General features: G+C 37.4%; 1 protein-coding gene across 6 annotated transcripts in view; it reads right to left on the bottom strand.

The window, feature by feature from the left end:
- Positions 1-596: 596 nt before the first annotated feature.
- The window catches only part of SPAST (spastin), a 41,539-nt gene continuing 20,476 nt past the window's right edge, over positions 597-21,659 (bottom strand). For 4 of the 6 annotated variants that reach the window (XM_063328870.1, XM_063328869.1, XM_063328867.1 and 1 more), the window contains 10 exons: positions 19,669-19,743; positions 18,363-18,434; positions 17,760-17,835; positions 17,134-17,225; positions 15,267-15,346; positions 14,381-14,423; positions 13,688-13,767; positions 10,987-11,057; positions 9,036-9,076; positions 597-7,389 (listed from right to left, as the gene is read on the bottom strand). In XM_063328870.1, the coding sequence (XP_063184940.1) occupies positions 7,267-7,389; positions 9,036-9,076; positions 10,987-11,057; positions 13,688-13,767; positions 14,381-14,423; positions 15,267-15,346; positions 17,134-17,225; positions 17,760-17,835; positions 18,363-18,434; positions 19,669-19,743 (753 nt within the window). In that variant the 3' untranslated portion in view covers positions 597-7,266. The remainder of the gene's footprint in view (positions 7,390-9,035; positions 9,077-10,986; positions 11,058-13,687; positions 13,768-14,380; positions 14,424-15,266; positions 15,347-17,133; positions 17,226-17,759; positions 17,836-18,362; positions 18,435-19,668; positions 19,744-21,659) is intronic. The other 2 variants (XM_063328865.1, XM_063328864.1) reach the window with 1 other exon arrangement.

The raw sequence follows: 21,659 nt of genomic DNA on the forward strand, positions 1-21,659 counted from the left end.
TTCATTATTGACACATTATCAGGCTTTTTGATTATTTAATATATTAGGGTATTTTTTCCCAGAAGAGGCAAACAGTTAGTTATAAGAAACTGCACTTCTACAATTCACAGAAGATAAATACTACAATTAATAGCACGGCTGATACTAGCATTCTGCATATAACAAACCTAAGTCTTCACGGATGTCTTACAACTCAGGCAAGTTTGACGCCTTTTAGAAATTAGTAAAATAAGATTTGAAAATAATAGAAGTTACAATATTAGAACATATTGTGCTTACAATATATATTTGCAAAAAAAGTTGAATCTTCAAAAGCATTTGGTAAAAACAACACTATTTGCTCATTAGGTTGGTTGTAGGCTTCTGAAATTCCCACGTTTGTTTTTTTTTCTCCCTAGCTACTTCACAGCACCTGGAATAAATCCCTCACATGTTGAAAGGCGGATTTTAATTAAATTATATCTTTCTGCCTTCACCACTACATAATATTTTCTGTATTATCATTACACATAGAATAAAAAAAGACTTAGAGAAGGTTGCATAACTCTGTGTCTGTTCCGGAGCCATATGCACCCTTGTAGGAAACAGGCTGGATTTCGCAATTTCACAAAGTATTTGGAAATTTGCAGAAAGATGGCTTGAGTGAAAAAAAAGAACCAAAAAACAACCAAAACACAACCCAACTTTAAACTAATTTTTCTCACTTTTCTCTGGCAAACTTAAAACATTAAAATACAGAAATAAGCAGATTTTCGTCTGAAATATGCCTGCGTCTGACACTAGGCACGGAGCCTTATCTCACACCATCTTGGCTGGAACGGGAAAAGATTTATCTTTTAATGAGTCCAACATACTTCAGTGCAGGGTAGGCTGCCAAATCTGTGATCTGTAGATTTCAACATAGCAAGTGCTGGGGTATTGTTTTCAGGCTCTTGCTTCTTCACTAAATTTATCTGAGCATCTCCTTTACAAGAATAAATGTCTATTTGAATATCTGCAACCTATACACAAAATTGCTAACTGAAATCATTTCAGTGGATTGGAATCTACCTCCAAGTAGTAGCATTTCAGCCAAAAAGAGATACCAGGTAATTATGCCACATAGACAACAAGGGCGTCTTTCTGTCCCAAGGAATTAATGCCCGACAGAAGCAGTAATAGCTCTTATGCTTCAGTCATAAATCCAAAACTTTGGGTTTTTTTTCCCTGATTGCTGTGTCGATTTTTATTTGGTTTGCTTGCCCTAACAGTGATAGATACGATGACGTGTTGAAGGCAGTGGTCATGGCTGCTTTTTGCGACCCCTAAAGCTGCCAGATATGTCATACTAAAGTTACTCTGATCCAACCTTTTATGTTATATTCAGGATGTAACTGTAAGAACAGAAAGCCTCAGTAGTTGTTAGCCATCCACATGCAGCCTCAAGACAATGGCTACAAAGAATTACAAACAGTAACAAGAGGAGGATAAGTGAAGAATTTAGATTATTATCTCAAAAGTAATAGCAGCGTTCTCCCCCCCGGCAAAAGAAAAGGTGCCATTTTGAAACCAAGTCAACTGTCTCCAAATAGCTATTTTCAGGACTTCACCATGACTACCAGAATTAGTTATGTGAAACCTCCCGGTTTTCATTATGATTTAGCAATACTAGGATAAGCACACACTTTCAGTTTCAGCACATTTATTTAGGAAGTAGCACTTCTGTTTACATTAGTTTTAAGAACTTGAGCTATGTCCCTTAGAAACTAAATGAGGTATTTACATATTTATTGTTCTATCATATGGTATACAACGCCTGATTTTTTATTATTTTTTTTAAACCAGCAGCAATTTAATAGGTTTCAGGTTTCGTTAAAAGGCTCTTAGTTTTGGATATTTCATCTGATAAACAGACAAGAAAACAATAAGAACAGGACAAATGCAACATTTTATTGTGAAGCTAAAGCTATGTGCTCATCATGCTTTTTTACATTGCTTATTAATAAAATGGTGTTTAACATTTCAGAAAACATTTTTACAATGAAACAAAAGTGCTCAAAACAACAAAATACAAGAATTAACCCCATCCCAGACTGGAGGCGTCCAATATATTTAATGGGGGCGGGGTATAGCATTTTGTCTCCACCTTTGGTTTTTGTCACTTTAATCCAGATTTCTGAAAAATTCTGACTAGCCCTTCAGATGAATGAAAATTTCAATCATGTGGCAAAAAGTTTCTATGTTTCCAGTCCCTTTGATAGGTGTGCGAGGATTAGATGAAGTACTTTCTTCCCCGCAGAACTGAGAGGCTACACCCCTAGCATCTTAGAAGAATATGCCTTAACCAACTACAAGGAACATTGACCTCCTACCTCAAAGCCACTTCTCAGAAACAGGATTTTAAGAGATGCGTCTTGTGAAGGCAAGGAAAGTCTTGCAGCAAAACAAGGTTGATCACCATAGTTTCCAGACATCACATCAAGAATCTGCAAACCAAAAGATCAAACTCTGAAGAACCCACAGTGTTTAGCCAATATATTTAATCTACTGGAGGAGCGTATACCTTGCCAATTATTGCTGAACTCAGGAGGTAGTTATTGACAAAGTAAACAGTTTCCACTCTAAGACAGTTAATGATTTACACGAGAAGCAGGAAAAACACAATACACATTTCCCCATACTTCAGAAGATGATTTTGTATTTGCAGAAAGCAACAGTTTAACGTCCTCGTCCTGTGGAATAATAGTTACAGTATTTAAAAGAAAAAAAACCCAAAAATAACATTGAAAGAAAAAATTCTAAAAAAATCCAAACTGATCTATTTTTCATCTCTTAGGATGAACAGCAGCTCATGCTACACATGAAAATTCACATAGGTGAATAAAACAACATCCTTCAACACTAAATAGCAGTTCAAGAGAACCGAACAATGAAATCAGCAACTGGCTCTTAATTAGCACAATGACTGAGATAATTAGTTGCATTCACTACCTGCTTGCTACTGTTCATTCCATTTTTGATATCTGGTAGAAGTCCCCAACACTAAAAACACGATGGAACTTGAGACCGTCAGACAATGAAGATTTGGAACCTGCATTGGCGCTTGCCGCCTCCCAAAGCTGCCACACGCAGAAGCATCACTAAAGCTCTGGAGTACGTAGGTGAGCGTGTCTTAGGCACAGCTATGCATTATCCATGTCTTGGGTAGGAAAGCACTACACGAATCTAGGGCACAGTTTGACAACGGGTGTTTAAGGAAGCCCTGAGGGGAACGCTGCTTTCCACAGTGGTTGCAGAACAGACGTCTCAGTTCCATTTGCCAGCATATCTGACTTCAGTGTTCCCAGTGCAAAGTAATTCAATTCCACAAGATGGACTTGGCAGCAGTGCCAAGCAGTGCTAAAAAATGCTTGTTTAGAATACAAAAAGTACTATTTATTCTACACCAGACAGTAAGGTTAATTGTCTAAGTTGTGTATATAAAAACTGTAATTTTAAAAACATTTGAGAAAATCTTAACAGTGAAATCAGCAATGGCCTCTAATTAGTGCAATGACAACAAATTCCTTTCTCAGTTCAGAGATCCCATTCTTCTCCATTTTAAAGTGTTACTATCACATTTATTATCTACATAAAGTTAGTTGCAGGGCCATATTCAACAAAACTGTATTAGCGACTGACCTTCTGAAGTCAATAAGACGTCTCAGGGGCAGAATGCCAACTTCTAATACACTGAACTTTGTAAAGTCTAAGAAACTAACAGGACAGAGAGACTTAGACGTACATAAATATTCTAGTTTAAGGCTTATCTTTAATATTCAGCGTTGCCTTTGTCTTAGCTGCAAGGAGAGAACCTGTACAGGTTTGGTGTACTCTTACAGAAAAGTCAACTTTAGTAAAGGCAACATCATAACAGGTGACAAATTTTCATTTTAAGGAGAAAGAGCATCACACAGTCCTTGAGTTTTTCCATCCTGTTATGCCACCAAAAGCAGCAATTTGCTGCCCGAGAAAACACTGTTCTTCCAACACGTAGGAAAGTAAAAGGTGCGTTTCCTGATTAATAAAAAGAGACAAAGATATATGAAGAAGGTTGTTAAAAAAACCAGGGGGCTTATGTTTGGTTTTTTTATCCTCCCTCCAGTAACTGCTACACTTTAAGTCAGTAAAACACTTGCAGAGGGGCAGAAAAGCTGCTTCCTGATCATCTCAAGAAAGTGGGTCAAGTCACTCATCAGTAGTGGGGAGATTCAGGAAAGGAGGAAAAAAAAAAAGAAAAAAAAAGAAAAAAAGGCAGTTTAGAGCGCTAATGTAATGCCAGTCTTTGCAAAGGTTAAAAGCATCCAAGCTGCTGTCCTGCTTATCCTATCCTAATTCAAAATACTGTATTAGAACATAATCTGATTTTGTGGTAAATACAGTTGCAAAGTTCTATATAAAATAGCATAGATTTGGGAAATACAGGTATTTGGGGTTTTTTTGGGGGGTGAGGTGTTGGTTTTTTGTTCATGTCCGTCCCCCTGCCCAATCTGCTCTTGTAAACAGTTACTCCAACCCATAGATGAAAAATCACTGAGCTGGGACCCAGTACACATAAAACATGAAACCAGAAGATGCCAGATAATGCCTTAAAGGGAACAGAATTATTCTTAAAAGACACTATTCAGAAAATAGCATAAGACAGACATTTGAAGTAGATTTATAAATTAAACAGCACTTGGTCACGGGCTAAAAATCCAGCAGCTGTGGGGAAAACTGATGTTGCAGAACAAAATTAAGTTATTACTGCGTTCCAGTACTAATTTATAGAGCTGTAGTTCATCCATTATGCAGAAAACAATCAGGGCAGAACAGATAACCAAAAAGTGGTGGTACCAGACACAGATTGTGTCGACCTGAACCGGTTGCACAAACAAGTGAAAGGGCTAGTCCCTTTTCTTTCTGAAGTGGCAGCTCAGACTTCTGACCCTTTATGCCGCATACTAGTTGTGTTTTAGAAGATGGGAACTTCTACCTCTACGTTTCAGGTACCTATAACATACCAATAGATATGTATTTGAAATAAATACCAGTATATTCCTCAAAATTAAGTGGAGGAGAACAGAGTTTGAGAACAAATATTTAGGAATACTCAAAGCCAGAAGTGTTACCCTCAAAGTTTTCATTTGCAAAGGATTGCAAAGAAAGTTTACAAGCTTTATGAAAAGGAAGACGAAGGGCCTTTCTTAGCTGTTCAGCTCTCTAGCAGATGCTAATAAAACAGTAATATTCATGCGTAGCACTGAAGTACATGGCAAATATGGATCAAGTCAGCCAGGAATCTCCAACAACAGAGATGGTCTACTGAAGGCAGAACTAAGGCAAAGCACGCAATAAATGAGCTTTAAGAAACTGAAGTCTTTTAGCATTTCTCTCTTCTCCAGGAAAGTGAATCAGAGGAACAGAAGTCACATGTTTTATTTACATCAGACATACATTTGAGAGAGTCATAGCCTTGGAAGGCTACAAGTGGTTTGGTTAGACTATTTCAAAAGGCATACTAGTGTAACACAATCTTCTCCTATTTAATTGCTTTTAATCTTAAAATCAGTTAAAAGCACCTCTGGTTAAAAAAACCCAAGAATCCCAAACATATTGCATCTGTGCGTCTCAAAAGGTTGATACAGTCTCTGCTATTTAGTACCCGATACTATGCCGTGAGCACAGAGTCCTCTCTGGGTATTATTACTATACCTTACACCGCATCTATCAGCTAGGGTTTTTTCCATATGTACATACACATATATATTATTTATAGCCAACTTTCAGGTGAGTAGTTCCAGAAATATCTGACTTACTCCTACCAATAAAAAATAAGTTAAATGAAAAATTAAGAACAAAGTTTTCTGTTAAGACCAAAAGCAAACGACGCTTATAACTCAATTTAGTTTAAACTGTAAACAATATGCGTTTTTGTATTATCACCAAATTGGGAGAGTTGTCTTTTTTTAAAACAAAACAAGAAAACAAATCCCACAAACCTGCTCTAACAAGGAACTAGTGTTCTACCTAGCAAACATCTGCATTTATTCTATGTAGAATTTGTAAGCAAGATGTCAGGCCTTTAGAAGTAAAGGCAAAGATGTTTTCCTTTATTACAATATTTAAAGGCTATCACTTAAGTGGGGTTTTTTTAATAGCTTGTCATTTATATAATAAAAACAAGTATTTGTACAAAGATGCGGTTTCTTTTTAAAAAAGCAGATCAGTTGAGTGTTTCATACTTTAATATATAAACCAAAACATATGAAAGCTATAAAAACATTAATGTGTGCCATGTATTAAACATGTAGCCTGGTATTTTAATGCTTACATGTATAGATTAAAAAAATTATCACAATGGAAATTTTACTTTCAATTATCATAAACAGACCAAAATACAGAGTAGAAACACGTCATTTGTGAAACTTGACAATTAGCATCACTTACTCTCCAAACATCAGCTGGGCTTCAAGTTGTACACCATAAGCGTAAGCTAACATTCTACCAATGAAAGCATTACAAAATGCATTAAGAGAAAATACTGCCAGTAAATGAATGTCTTAGTCTATTTTTTTTATTTAGTATTACTTTTTTTTAAAAGACAGTTTGAATTGGTTTTATAGGGTTGGGTTTTTTTGCTGTTCTGCTATCAAAGGTCTTCTTTAAAACTGTTGTGTGAACAATACAGTCACATTACAACTAAACAAAAAGACAAATAATAACAGACCAGCTGCTTTTTACATTTCAATAATCATAATTTAATTCCCCATTGCTGTTCTTCCTCTCTGCATAGGGAAATTGTTTTATTTGGCACATTAAGGATAAAAAAGTCAAAAACGGAGCCAAAGTTACAAACCTCCAATTTTAAGTTAGTAGTTATCAGGAAGAAAGCCAGACATCAACTTCATGGCAAAACTAAAAACAAAAAACCACACACACAACATAGGGAAAAGGTTTTCCAATGATCAATATCATCAGAGCCTTCTAGCTGAAACAAAACACATATATTACTGTTCAAACCATAACTGGATTGCTAGGAATCTTGTCTCAAGTCCTATTGTGCTCTTGCTTACAGTGTGTAAATCCTCACTAAACGGCAAGGAGGCTTTGATGAACATATTTCACATTGTATATTTTTTTTTTCTTAATCTCAAGTTTTAATGCAGATACTTAGAGATCTGTAAAGTCCTGTAAACTCTGGCTGCTTTCCAGTAGTCTGTACCAATTGCTCCTTAGGCAGCACTTTGTTTCACTTCAAGCAGTGCTTCACACCGTGGTATCTCCGAAGTCCTTGTTCCAGCGAATATATGCTTCCAGGGTCTGAGGGCTCAAACTGCGCTTTATCTTCTTCAAAGACTCAGTGAAATCTGACAGTTTGATATTTCTCATCTAAACAAAAAGTGAAAGACATCAGGATCACAAGTGGTTTATGTATTTCAGTTCATTCAAGAAACAGTTCAATATTCACTTTTAACAAAGCATGTTCTATGGGTGCTTCATCTTGATTTAAGGAAGAAGTTTTTTACAGTGAGAACAGTCAATCATTGGAACAACCTCCCCAGGGACGTGGTAGAGTCCCCATTGCTGGAAGTTTTCAAGATGCAATAGGACAGGGCGCTAGATAATCTCATCTAGGACCAGGTGATCTTTTAAGGTCCCTTCCAACCTGGGCTGTTCGATGATTCTATGACCTGATGCAAGAGTCTTGTAATTTAAGACTATCAGTATTTACTGTTTTCAATAAACTAACATTTGGTAATTGTAATGTCTGCCTTGTTATTTAATAGCCCATGAGACCGTGTTATTACTTCCTATTTCACTAGGTGGTGCAAGCTGGTGCATGTGAGGGCACAGAACTGAGTGAAGAGTAAGACTGGATTTTTTAACACGTTTATGGCATATCACTGCATCCCAGGAGGGTACGGCCCTGAAAGTCCCCACCCTTACCACGACTGTATTCACACCATAGTACGCTGTCAGCCAAGTAATCCCAATAATCTAACCGCTCTGATCCAACACACACTTTCAGTTGTTTGCTCAGGACACCACTATAAGCAGATACTTCCCGTATAGAGAAATAACCAGACCTGATGGGAGGTAACCACAGCGTGTGGAACAAGCAACCTCGCCATTCAAGCAGTATTAATATTACAATTGAAGAAGATTCCCCATGTTTCTTTGGGACTAGTGTTATAGGCTATTGGAGGTAAACTTGCATTCACAACTAATTATCACAGATGTTCTCATCTTCCTGCAACAAATCCTTTCAGCTTATCGTAGCCTTAGCCATGATCTAAGGCTAAACCCAGAAAGCAACAGGGGAATTAAGCTTTGCTTCATTTCCCCCACATAACTGTGGTTTGCATACACATTTGAACAGAAACTTTTATACACAAGACCAACCCCTTCCTTTTCTATTGATGTTTACAGATACAATTTGTGGTGAGAAACTTACTAAATCTGTTTTTGAATTTGTTTTTTCCTTTATGATGGTCCATGTGAATAAATGTAAGTATCATACATATACACAAACAAATCTGGTTTAAAATTCCTCAGAGATTCTCCCCAAGATGACTTGGTTTATGTAAAGATGGGGGCGGAAATAAGTCATTTGACATAATACATCTGGGGAATGTTCTGGGGGAGTAACACTGTGACAAAATAAAAGCCAGGCCTCTGACGTCATTTGATGGGTAACAGACCAAGCTGCACATCAGGGCAAAGGAAAAGAGGGGACAGTCAGCTGAAACTAAGAGCAGCAGAGACTTACGATCAGAAAAAGAGGTGCTCTTAAGCCTGATAACCAACAAACTACACGAAGAACCTCACACATCTGAGGACAGATTTTCTTCTTGATCACTACTTGTAAAGAGTTTTCTTCAATGAAGAAGTAATCAAAAAAGGGGTAAGACTCCCCCCAAAAAATTACGCTAGGTATTTTGTATGATACTATGTGTAAATAAAGGGAGCTTAAATGTTTGTGGTGAGCATGCATTCTATTCAAAGGGGAAAATACAACTGCTAGAACAGCATACCTCACTGGCAGACATGTTCTTCACCTGTTCTGGTTTTAATTCTGTAAAAGTAAAGGAAGATCAGTGAGTTTCATAAAAAACAACTTTCATTGATTCTGACAAGTAAAGCATGTTAAAAGCACTTTTATTTGGGAAAAAAAAAGCCACAGCTAAAAATTATACCCCTCTCTCAACATAATCCGGTGTTTTTACCTCCTCTTTCCCCATTTATCAGCTCCTCAACCAGGCTGCTCCCACACTCAGTCACTGCAGATAGAGTATGAAGTGGTAGCAGAACTACTTCCTTCTTCCTAAAATATGGGGAGCAGCACACGAACATAACAGAGCTGCCTTCCCCCACACTATTCCTGGTACCTACAACCCCCTACCCCTCAAACACACGCAGTTTTCAGGAAACAGAAAGGTACCGTCAGCCAAGAATACAGAAATAAAATCAGGCTGGGCACATAATAGTGCTTCTTGCACTGGTGGGATCTAACCACTCCTGTATCCTTCATCATTTTACTTTTTTTTTTTTTTTTTTTAAACTCGCAGTACTGTTATGGTATCAACGTATTACAGCAAACGTTTTGCTCTGAGGGTGCAAGAAAAAGAATCTAGGAAGGATTGGTAAGGCTGACCTTAAGAAACATTTTAAAAAATAAATTGTTTTACATGGACGCCATGAGCAGAACAAATAGGTTGCACAACATTTCATGGTCTCTGCCCAAAATGGACTTGCATGTGAAGTGTAGCATTTGTAGCAAAGTAAAGCCTGCATACCTAAATGCATACACTATTAATTCAACCACTCTAAATACATATATTCAAAGTCTTGGAAGATATGATGTCTCTTGTGAGAGCTATTTAATGCAATTCTGTTTCCCTGTTATTATGCAGGGTTTTGGAAGATGTGCCTTACAATCTCAACCGCTGAAAGTAAGTGGGGAAAAGAACGTTACTTTCCAGTAGCTGCTTTCAAAGAGATAACGCACTGGCAAAACTGCATGTTATAGGATTTTTGACTCAATTAAAAAATAATAAAACAAGCACATCCACAAGACATGCACAGACCTCTCCTCCCCATAAATCATTTAAGAGAGTTGCAACAACTTTTATTTTACACGTAATAGGCTGATATTACAGAACACTTCTGCTCTGGCTGCCTTTAGTACCTTTCTGTCAGGTAGGACAATATATCCGCAAACACAAAACTAACATCAAATCTTCAAAACCCACTACTGGTCTCCACTAAATAAAATCAGCCCCTTCAGATGTGGCTACTGGACACATAATAACTCGCTAGTGAAACAGAACAAAGTTGGGGGTTGTTAGGGTTGGGGTTTGGGGTTTTTTTTTTTTGGAAAAAAAATATTCACTTTGCATTAAAATCATTATTTTCTCAAAGCTGAAAACGTCAGAGGAAGAACAAATATAAAGTAAAACTCTACTTGAGTCACAGTTGTCATCTGGATCACAATTCAACATTAGGAGGATTTAAAAATAGAAGAGCTATGCCATTCAAAGCAAATCTAAAAAAACCTCCAAAACACAAAATTGCTTCTGTTTCAGTGTTTTCTTCTTTGAGACTTTAAAGAGATCCACCCACTTTATAAGACAAATAATGCAGTCAGACTGCTGTTCAAGTAATAATTTAGATACAACAGAACTGATATGAGCCTAGGAAAGATGCACTAGTTAAAACCCCCACAAGTCTGTGAAAAACACTTCACCCTGCTTTCCTCTTAACACACAAAAAGCGTCTGTTGCACATGGTGAGCTACTGAAGGGTTTTTTGTAAGGTAAATCTTATGATAATATGAGGAACAGACCAAACTCCAACCTAAAAAGCTTAATTTCAGAGGTTTAAGAATTATAAAGATGTAGAAAAAAAATGTATTATCTTTAATATCAAGGGCACCGAGTTTTTCCAAAACCTAAATAAAAGGTTACCTTATTATGCGCAGCTTACCTCGAATAGGGCCCAGCGCTGCATCCTTTGCTAATGCGGTTAAATCACTTCCAGAGTATCCATCTGTCATTCTTTGTCAAAGGAAAAAGTGGGGTAAAGGAGAAAAAAAAAGAAAGCCTGCTTCAAACCATCTCATTTTAATTGCAGATCATTCAGAAGTAGTACTATTTTGATGTTGTTTTGCAAGTTTAATGAATCAGAAGCGCATTCAACATAAGAGATCTATATTTACGTCTTTTCCAGATTAAATTTAAGTACAGATACTCAAATCCCAAGTAACATGCTAGGAAAAACAAAAAGATAGCAGCCAACTAGGATTTGTAGGTAAAAAATAATCTCAAGCACGTTTACTATTTCTCTTCCAGAAACGCCCTACCACTAGTTTGTCATTGTTTGTCACAGATGAACATAAAACCAAAAACTCCAACTGTCCTGTACTCCTTTCAAGCCGATCAATACAATGAGAACCCAATACCACACACGTTTATGATGATGTGATCACATCACCAGTTTTCTGAATAAAACTACGTGCACTTTTAGTTGACACCAGAGCCCAACAAAGGGCAAAAGCAGGCACTACTGAAAATCTAACAGTAGTGTTTGGTTTTGAAAATAAGTGATATTTTTACAGTATCCTCTTAATGGAAAGGCATGGTAGCAGTTGACCAGTGGACTCCAGGGACTACAAAAGCCTACTAATTCAGAAGAGTAAATACAAATTTGAAAAGCAGCATCACTTTGCTTAGCATGTTACAGGGCAGACAGCGTTATCTCTGGTGGAAGACTTCTTTCAACGTTGAAGGTGTGGTAAGAGACAGACGATACTCTCAAAGTACTCGGCAAGCTTCTCAACTCTCAGAACTTACAGTCTGCATTTTAGCAGAGTACTGAAACAGCCTCCTACAGTTTACGCATGGAAAACGATCTCTAGCACAGCTAAGTGACTCACCAACTGACTCCAACGTTAAAGCCTAAACCTGGAAATGCTTATGACCAAGAACCAACTGTGGGACTTGAGATGGCTGCTACAGCCTGAGCCACAGCCTCAGCAGTTTTCTGCAGAAGCCGAAACACTTAACTTCGAGTAAGCACTATAATTCAGCTTGGAAGTGAGATACAGTGGACAGGTCCTTATTCATAAAGAAACAGGTTCTATAAGTGTGCCTTGCACACACTTCCCACTGATTTCGGAAATAATACGGTGTAAATGTGTAGGTATTCTGTAAGCGAACTGAAAGGAAGATAAATTGTGCTATCTACTGGGGTTGGTTTGTTTGGGGTTTTTTATTACAAGACTGGCAGACATACAGATTATCCAAGACCTAAGAACCACAAGGAGTGTGGGGGTGTAATCAAATCAAGGATCCAATCTCTATGGGAGCTTTTCCAGAATTAAACTTCATTTCCAAGTTAATCAATTAAATACTTTGCAGATTAAAAGGTCTCCACTGAACCAGGAAGCCAACAACACATACTACCAACGTAAGTGAAAAGAAGTAGTAAGGGTTACCCAAAGAAAAATTTAAAACCAAAAAAACCCCCACCTAGCTCATAGAGCAGTGGCTGTCTGCAACAAGAGCTCCATAGCTCAGTCTTTTGGAGATCATTAATTCTGTTATAGTTTATAGAATAAGTTGCAGAGGAGCGAAGGAACAGAAATCATGAAAGATGTTAAATACCTATCCCTTTCAAAACAAAGATGGCACGCAAAGCAGGTAGGACTCTCAACTTTTATATTTTTGCTAAACCCTTTAAAAAAATGTACCTAAGTTGCATTTGTAATTTGGTTCATATGTTTGCAGTTAGAATCCAAGACACTGTCTTTTTCCTCCAGTTAGCTATAGGCTAGTTAGTTATTAGGTCTAAATACGGCCTGAGCTAGCATCCTTCAAGTACAGAGAGAATTTATTCAGTTGGATTATATACCAAATTTCTGTAACGTTACTAAGAAGCTGACAACTGCTACATCCGAGACACTACAGATCTCCTGTTACTACCACAAACAGAAACAGAGACTGAAGTACATCTACTTGCATGTTTTTGGTATCTCCCACTTCTGTTTTCATTCTTTCCTGCCCTAGGTGCTCGACCTGCTTTTTAGTTTAACTTCCTTCACACACATTACATTTAATTTCTGACGGTGACAAACAGCAATACTGTGAAAAACATAAAACAATGTAGTTTCATAATAGGAAGGGCATTTAACCCATACTTCCCCAATCCAATATGAAACTGAAAAGAATCTAAAATTATCCAGTACTTGCTCTGCTACGTTGGTAATACCTTCACAAACCTAGCAATGGACAAGGAAAGAAAAGTTGCTTTTGACTTTAAATGCATGCCAAGTGCAAAACTGGTACTGCCTTTTTGCATTGGGGAGGAGGATCTGGACTGCCTGGAGGCCAGGTGGAGAGAAGCATCCTCCTCCTCCTCATAAAGAAGAGTGCTGATGAGCATGTTTCAACAACAGAAACCCAGCCAGGTGGTGTAGGCAAGAAACAAGCACATACGTATCAGCATATATAAAAACACTTTCATACAGCCTGACAGGAGACCATCTTCCCAAAACGCATGCAATTCATTCTCAGCAAGTATTGTCACTATCTGATGATTTACATTAGTCACATTTTGAATGACTGAAACAGTCTGAATGAATGCAGTAGATGAGTATATTTATTTAGTATAGTTATAAAATACTTACCTAGCTAGTTGTGCCAACTCTTTTTGGGTCAATGGACTTCCTTGCTTGCTTAGAAGATTTTTTAGCAAAACCAATCTTGTCTGAAAATAAGATACATTTATCAGATGTAAAACTCATTTTCACGGTACATTTAAAATTCTGTTGCAACAACAAAACTACGTGTTTGTCAGGTTAGCTTTTGTGCTTCACTAGTTTAAACTTGCCTATAGTGCTTTTGTGATTAGACTGTACACTATCATCTCTTCAGGGGAAGAGACAGGGATTTGGAAATAATGAGATCAAGAGTCAGACCACTTCAAGGAAAATATATGGGAACCTTCATCAAAAGCCCTAATCTGCTGTTGAGCTGAAAAACATTAAGAAGGCTACTTTGATCTTTTGCAATAAACACTCTTCTCCAGCCAACCAAACATGCTCCTGCAAGCCCTACTTCAGACTTGTCCATCCCTGACAGTATGTAAGCAACACCTCACTAGGAAAGAAATACTGAGTAGCTACTACCAGATGCAAAAGCTTAAGATACTAGCTAGAATTAAAGCACAATGTATATGGCGAAGATGGGCCAGAAGTTAATTCACAGGACAGTAATCACCCACTAGGGCAAGTTAAGAATAGTCTACGAAATATATTTTGTTCTCTTCTTTAATAAAATTGATCTTAAAATTAAGAAAATACATGGAAAACAATACTTACTTCCTCATTTGGTAACGACACATATACCCGTTTGGTGAATCGTCTGGAAAAAAAACACACAAACAAACAAAACCCCAAACTTATATACATATACATGCATACACTTATATAACTTTTTAGCACATACAAATCTAACATTTGGTTTGATAAATGTCAAAATTTCACTTATATTATGAAATTCTAGGGAGTAGAACTATAGATTTAAAAAAACCCAAACAAACACCAAAAAAACAATATGCACAAGCCACTGGTGTCACCTTACTCTTATTTGAAGTTATGAGACTCCTCCCAGAGAGGAAACACTCTAAAGGTAAAAATACCACTGACTACCAGAAACAACATGAAATATCTCTTCACTGTACACAAAAAGTCCTTGGAATCATTAAAAATGTGTTTTACTTGTTCAGACAGTGCTGACATGCCTATTTTCCTCAATCAAGAATGAAAAGAGAAGCAAGCATGAGAACTTGCAGCAAAAGAGTCCCAAGGCAAATCCACAGCAAAATCTGTAATTGCATGGGACATCTAAAGTCCAATATTCACAGAGAAGAAATACTGGATTTCACTGGTCAAACTTCTTCCTTCATCCTGCCATTAAGACCCAAATAACAAAAAAGCAATACATAAGATGGAAGAGGGTTATAAAATGCTGACTTGGTCTCGGTACTGCTGCTTTAGAGAATTCCAAGGCCACCATGCTTGTGTAGATGTATCCCAAAAGAGAAGAGACAGGCAACTCTGAGAAGTTAAATAATTTAACCATGCCAAACACCTTTTGCTACTTATTCCAAAACTTAAACCAATCAAGACACTAAGTAGCAAAACCTGCTCTTCATAATGAACATCATATGATTGTATTCAAATAAAGGAAGAGGCATTTAGATACCTGAGAACAGCATCATCAAGCTCCTGTGGCCTGTTTGTTGCTCCCATCACAAGTATTCTGTCCTCTCCAGAAGACTGCACCTACATAATGTAGGAAGGCAAGACAGCTTTCAGTTTACATCAAGTAGTAATACAACACCACCAGTTAAAGACTTGCCATGTATTCAGCTCTTCCTGTATACGTGTCTTTTTTTCCATGCAGTTAGCTTGAAGACATTCTTCAGGTAAATGTAAAGTCAAACTACAAAAAAAGTAAAAAGAAGTAAAAAGAAAAAAAAAAAAGAAAAAAGTAATGTAAATACGGGATACTATGCCCAAGTTATGTTCCTTGAAAAGAGTCTTGGAAGAGCACAAATGTTACTGTGGAATCAGATGTTACAACGTTGGAGAAAACTGAGACTACAAAAAGCACTCAGAAGTTTAGTCATCCTGAGATAATTCTGTTTCAAAAGCTAGAGACTTTCTGCTGTTCTAACACCAAACATTGTTTTGAAGCATACACAGAGAATCAAAACTTCAGACTAAGGTACAGCCAGAACGACTAAATGGGATCAGAGATTCATCTAATAGGGGTCTCAAGAAGCTAGCAATAAAAATCAGAAGCTACTCAATAGTACATAGACATAGTAATTTTCCCCTCAATTCACTCAATTGCAAGACTTGATTTTATACCCAACAACATGGAGACTTACAGCTTCCAGACTTCAGAGAAAACATTTGGGTATCAGAGACGTGTTACTATTCACCTAGTGTACAATCCTTCATAGACTTACATTCATTGCCGCCTTACTGAGTCCAAAAAGTTCCACAAGAATATTGTATGATATAGTTAAACCTTGATTCAAAGCTTGCTAACTTACTAATTGTTTCATTTTCCCCTTTTCACTTTAAGGGAAAACTGTGTGTGCAATAAGTTCTGCATATCTTTGTCACATTGCATTATTTGCCCTGATTCATCTCACTTTGGAGAAGTTTTTCCTGATCTCGTTGTCTCTCTCCATAGTTATCTTCTCCCCCTGTACCTCATTACTATTGCTTCTTCACTGTAGCAATATTCCACTGTGCTAGTGGAATACAAACTAAGATTGTTCAATACAAAAACCAGTGTTGTGTCACAGAAAAATATTCTGATATTCATTTGTTTCCCCCAACTATGAAACCCAGTTCTTTTTCCTGGGTATTACATACATGCTATTAAATATATTCTTACTGTATCCTGTCATCTCTAGGTCACGATGCCAAAAAAAAAAACACGTATAACTCAATGAAAAGCATACTAACACAGAAAATAATCCTTTTGATGCATCAGAGCTGCGTATATCCATGATCTGAACTCGTCCATTTGAAATCCTCAACCTTCAAGTCTCACCTTACCCCTTGATAGTGCATGCTTTTGTGACACATATCTCTTAAAAAACAAAACTTAAAAGCTGTTAAATCTTCTTTTACGTTGCCAGAATGATGAGATGTGCTTCACCAAAACATGCAAACAAGGATTCAACATTGCCTAACCCTCAAGTGCCTCTCCTGCCCCATAGGAACATTTGTTCTCACAGCTCCTTTTATTATTGCCATTTGTTATTCCTTCTTCTCTGTTCACAGTCTTTCAACCCATTATTTCAGCTCATCCCCAAGATTACTACTTTTCACTCCAAACTGAATTTTGCATAATACTACAGTAAGCAGATGAAAAATCAACAGCAATGGAAAAAAGGCTGTTTGTCGACCAAGGTGCAGGGGGAGCGGGAAGGGACAGAGCTAAGGCCCAGCAGCCAGCTCCTATTTGTGTTTCATCTGTAGCTTGTACCAGCACCCTCTACATTAGCCAATTCACCTAAATCAAACAATACCCAAGACTAAATACTTACACCATCAAATTCTATTAAAAATTCTGTTTTTAGACGCCTACTAGCATCATGTTCACCTTCTCGTCTTTCACACAAAAGGCTATCAACTTCATCTGAAAAGCAAAGAAATATATCTTAATTAAGCATACAACATTAAAGTCTTCATCTTTGTCTAAGTTCTTTTGCTAATACAGGGCTCCAGTAAGACAGATCAGATCTTTACTCCTTAGGAGAACAGACAGATCTTAGTGAAGTTTAAAAGCTTGTATAACGTGTTGGCCTGTGAATATGTAACACCAAGCACAGAGGAGAGAAAAAAAAAATCTTGCTGATAATAAACTGCAACTCAGGACAAGCAAAAACCCCATTTCATCTTTGAAGTTTAATACACAAATGGACTTACTCTGCAAAGGTAGTACAGCATTCGTGTTTTTGAGGCATTTCTTCCCACTATTAACACCAATTAAATAACACAACAGCAATCTAATATGCTCTATATGGAACTACAGGTTAACCAGCAGGTCATATCCGAGACACTTGGTCTACACTGCGGAACTACCCAAAGAAGTTTACCCAATGATTCCAATTTAATATTTAAGAAAAATATTTAAGAAAATACACAAAATCAACAACATTTAAGGTCTTACCAATAAAAATTATAGAAGGCTGAAGTTCTCTGGCTACTGCAAATAGAGCACGCACCAGTTTCTCCCCTTCACCCACCTAAAACAACAATAAACTGTTTTTGGAGGGGGTTTAGAAAGTACTTATTACAAGAGACCTAACATAAGGACCTACAGAAAATCTTGCTGATATCCAACCATACTCAGTCCATTCATACACACTCAGATTACCACTCGTTCAGTATTACATATGACAGTATTATTTATGTCTTAAAACACACATTACAACTTCACTTATGATAACAATTGAGTTGTCAAGAGATTCTGGTGCCTAAATTATCATAGTGAAAGGAGCTGGGACCCATTTTATTTACTTTTTAAAGAAGAAATATACAACCACTGATCTATACGACAGCCAGGGTCATCCCGATCTGCAAAAGCCTTTGACATTGAGTTATCACAAGCATAAACCAAAATTTTTTACTTCGCATATACTTTTTTAAAAACTTTATGTTCGCTATAGGCTAACAGTTCACCAAGGATTCATCAGAAGCCTGTGGCCGCCTTAAGCCCCAATAACAGCATGTGTGTGTTTTCAGATCAACATAATTTATATCTGCTACTTACGTATTTTGAAGTTAGGCTCGCTGCACTTATATTAAAGAAAGTAGCATTTGATTCTGCAGCAACTGCTTTGGCCTAGAAAAGGGGGGAAAAAAAGTACTTTTGAAAACATCACATTGAAGATACCTCTCTGCTTCTGTAGCTAGCACTCATGTCCTGACTGACGATTTTGAAAACCCCTATTCCTTCAAAAGGAACACCTTGTAGATGTTACAGAAAACTTCTGTACAGGTCACTTATAAATAAGAACGGGTGAGTGGTCTAACCACTAGAGAATTTTCAAAATTCCCTTGGACTTGTCTAATTACATCATCTCCATAGCCAACTACAACTTGCTCACTGAAGAACACAAGTCTCCAGCTCCTTCTGATGTATCCTAGTAGACATTTTAAACAGTTTTAACTAATTTAGGGTAGCAGCTGGATCAAATTACATTAAAAATTATGTTCTGGTTTTTTTCCCTCTGTACCCTATCTATACAAAATCTGTTTTCAGAGGAAATCTAGGGAAAAAAAATAAATCAGTTCAGCTGGAATGTTCACATGGAGTACCCTCTTCTTTAACAATTTCACCATATTCCCTGGTTATACAGTTTAATTTTAGTGATTAGCAATTATGTTCCAGTATGTAAAACATAACAGATTAGGCAAAGTGAGCTGCTCAGCATTCACACTCCCACGCTTCAGAGCTGATCCAGCCTCAGCATCAGCAAAGGGAGGGTGCAGCTGCAGCCACGCCATGTGATGCAGAATGATGTGCCCAGCTCAGCTGCATCAGGACATGCATGGCTCCCTGGCTGATGCACAGCCATTTCCCTCCAGTCCCCTGAACCGAGCACATCAGGCTGAGAAGACAAGCAGCAGCCAGACAGTTCCACAGCACTTACGCTCCTTGCATAGTAGTGTGGAAGTCAGACAACTCCCTTTCTTGCTACTCTGCTCCTTCCCCTTTTCCAAAATGCACTTCTAGTATATTTTAGTGCACAGCAGACCATTTGTGATTATCACTGCTCTACACAAACAACTAACCATGTTACTTTTACTCTCTCTGAAAATGAAACTCAGACTTGCTAGTTTAAGTTTCAAAATATTACTTGTGATATTGAAGAAAATTAAAGAGACCAATTTAGCAATTTCCTGCCCCTATAAAATCCACAGTTATGAACAATTTTGCATTCTTATATTAAATTGACACCACACTACCTATCCAAGAAGAATATACAGTTTATTACTCCAACACCCAAACTGAAAGACACACCTCATGGTTACATTTTACGCCCACCAACTCATGCATGAAATAATTTTCTCACCAACATTGTCTTCCCATTTCCTGGTGGGCCAAACAGCAATAATCCACGTGCAGGAGCTCTAAGTCCTGTAAATAACTGAAAAGTACATCATCGTAAGTTACCTTCAAAGAAAATGTTGATCTACCTCTGCAAGAAAATGGTTTAAGACTGAGGAATGGCTCACTGGCTAGCACCGGCAGCAACAGTAGCCGTGCTACAGCAGTATGGGTTTTAAGAGAACTACATTCTATTACTAACTTGACCTAATGCATGTCACTACTGTTTCCCACACAACAGTTAAATTCCATTATGATCGTTCTGTGCATAAAGGCACTGTGACATGAGTACAAAAGGCAGTAACACATTCCTCAAGGCAGACCAGCCTAACAAGTTTAAAGCATCAATTCCACTTAAAAAGGGGAGAAACACACATGTGTAGTAGGAGTTAAAGAATGTTCCTACTAACTGCATATGGAAGAACCACTTCATCTCTTTTTTTTATTTATTAAATGAAACTTGAGAAGACATAAGCTTTGACCAAAACTATTTAAAATATTACTTAACAACCACCTACTCTCTCTAGATGCTACTGATAATAATCTCCTCCCTCTCGCTTTGCATTGGATTCATCTTTCCTACACTACAAAATTGCACTCATCGTATGTAGCATCACAACAAGCAAATCTACAAATTCTCATAAAGTAGCTCTCTTCTAATTAATCCTGCAGCCCGTTCTCCCCAGCACTTTGTCTTTACCACTTTCTTCAAGGGTTTCAGAGTTCTGTTTTTGGCCTCACATGCACTTCTCCATTCCAGCTTCCAATAATTCCAACAAACAAACAAAAGGAATAACAGGGAGTGACTTATACATAACACCGTGTCCAAACACCCTTGTCAGCAGGCGCTCCTTCCCACAATAACCACGATAAAAACCGGCTCCACTACCAGTGTGGTGTTTTCAAGATGACTGACAACAGTTCAGCCACAACTGCCATTTATCACTGAGACACACTAGGCTTTTAAAGTTTTATTAACAGACTAATCATACTAAACATGGTCTGAACTAATTGCTACTGTTCTATTAGCATCTTACTGATGAAGTGTTTGCAGTCATGTCTCTAGCCAGTGTTTTCTATTCATTCACCTCAACTCTTGCTCTACTTCAAAAATACCATTAATTGGCATGTTTAAATATGAATTTGAGTTCAAAACTTCATTAAGGTTAAAACTGAAGTAGTATTTGACTAAATATTGCCCTATAATTACCACATCTATCATGTTAATTTACAAGGAAGAAAACCAACCTCTTTTCCTCCAAGGAAAGTTTAAAAATCCACAGGATTTTCTGTCTTTTGGTATACCTCAACCTACACCAAGGTCAGGCCCACTGATAGCTACAGTAATGTGAAAAACACATAATTGAAAAATATCAGCTATTATTGGAAGAGAGCCGTAACTATTCCAAGCCTCACATCTCAAAGTCATTCCCACCCAGCTCATTGTATTACTGTTACTAAACAACAAACTTGACATACTAAAGCACTGTAATAACAAAGACAGTATAATGACATTTTCCTTCTGCATAAGAATACCAGACCATACATATTTGATGCCAAAGCTTTGTTTTCGTCAGGCCTACTACTCCTGTGATGCTATGCCAGGTTTAGGGTTTCTTCCCCACAACGCTTCAAAACCAGAAACTGCATTAAAGGAAGACCACAGAACAACTCCAGTAACCCATCAATGTGACCAAATAAACCCACAAGCAAGCAAAAAAGAACAAACAGGAACCTTGCTTGAATAATCAACACCGCAATAAATCATTGCATGCAATTTCTACAAGAGTCCAGCTTTCGAAAATGACCAATTTAATTTTATTTTAAAAAGCAGCTCAGAAATTTCCAGTAGTATATAGACCAGAACCTGAATATGGGCAGTCACAGTAGTTGAGGTACCACCTCATAAATAAATAAAATAAAAAATAAAATAAAACAAAACCCTAAAGGACCAAT

The sequence above is a fragment of the Chroicocephalus ridibundus genome, chromosome 3, assembly GCF_963924245.1.
Source record: "Chroicocephalus ridibundus chromosome 3, bChrRid1.1, whole genome shotgun sequence".
In the NCBI taxonomy this organism is placed as follows: domain Eukaryota; kingdom Metazoa; phylum Chordata; class Aves; order Charadriiformes; family Laridae; genus Chroicocephalus; species Chroicocephalus ridibundus.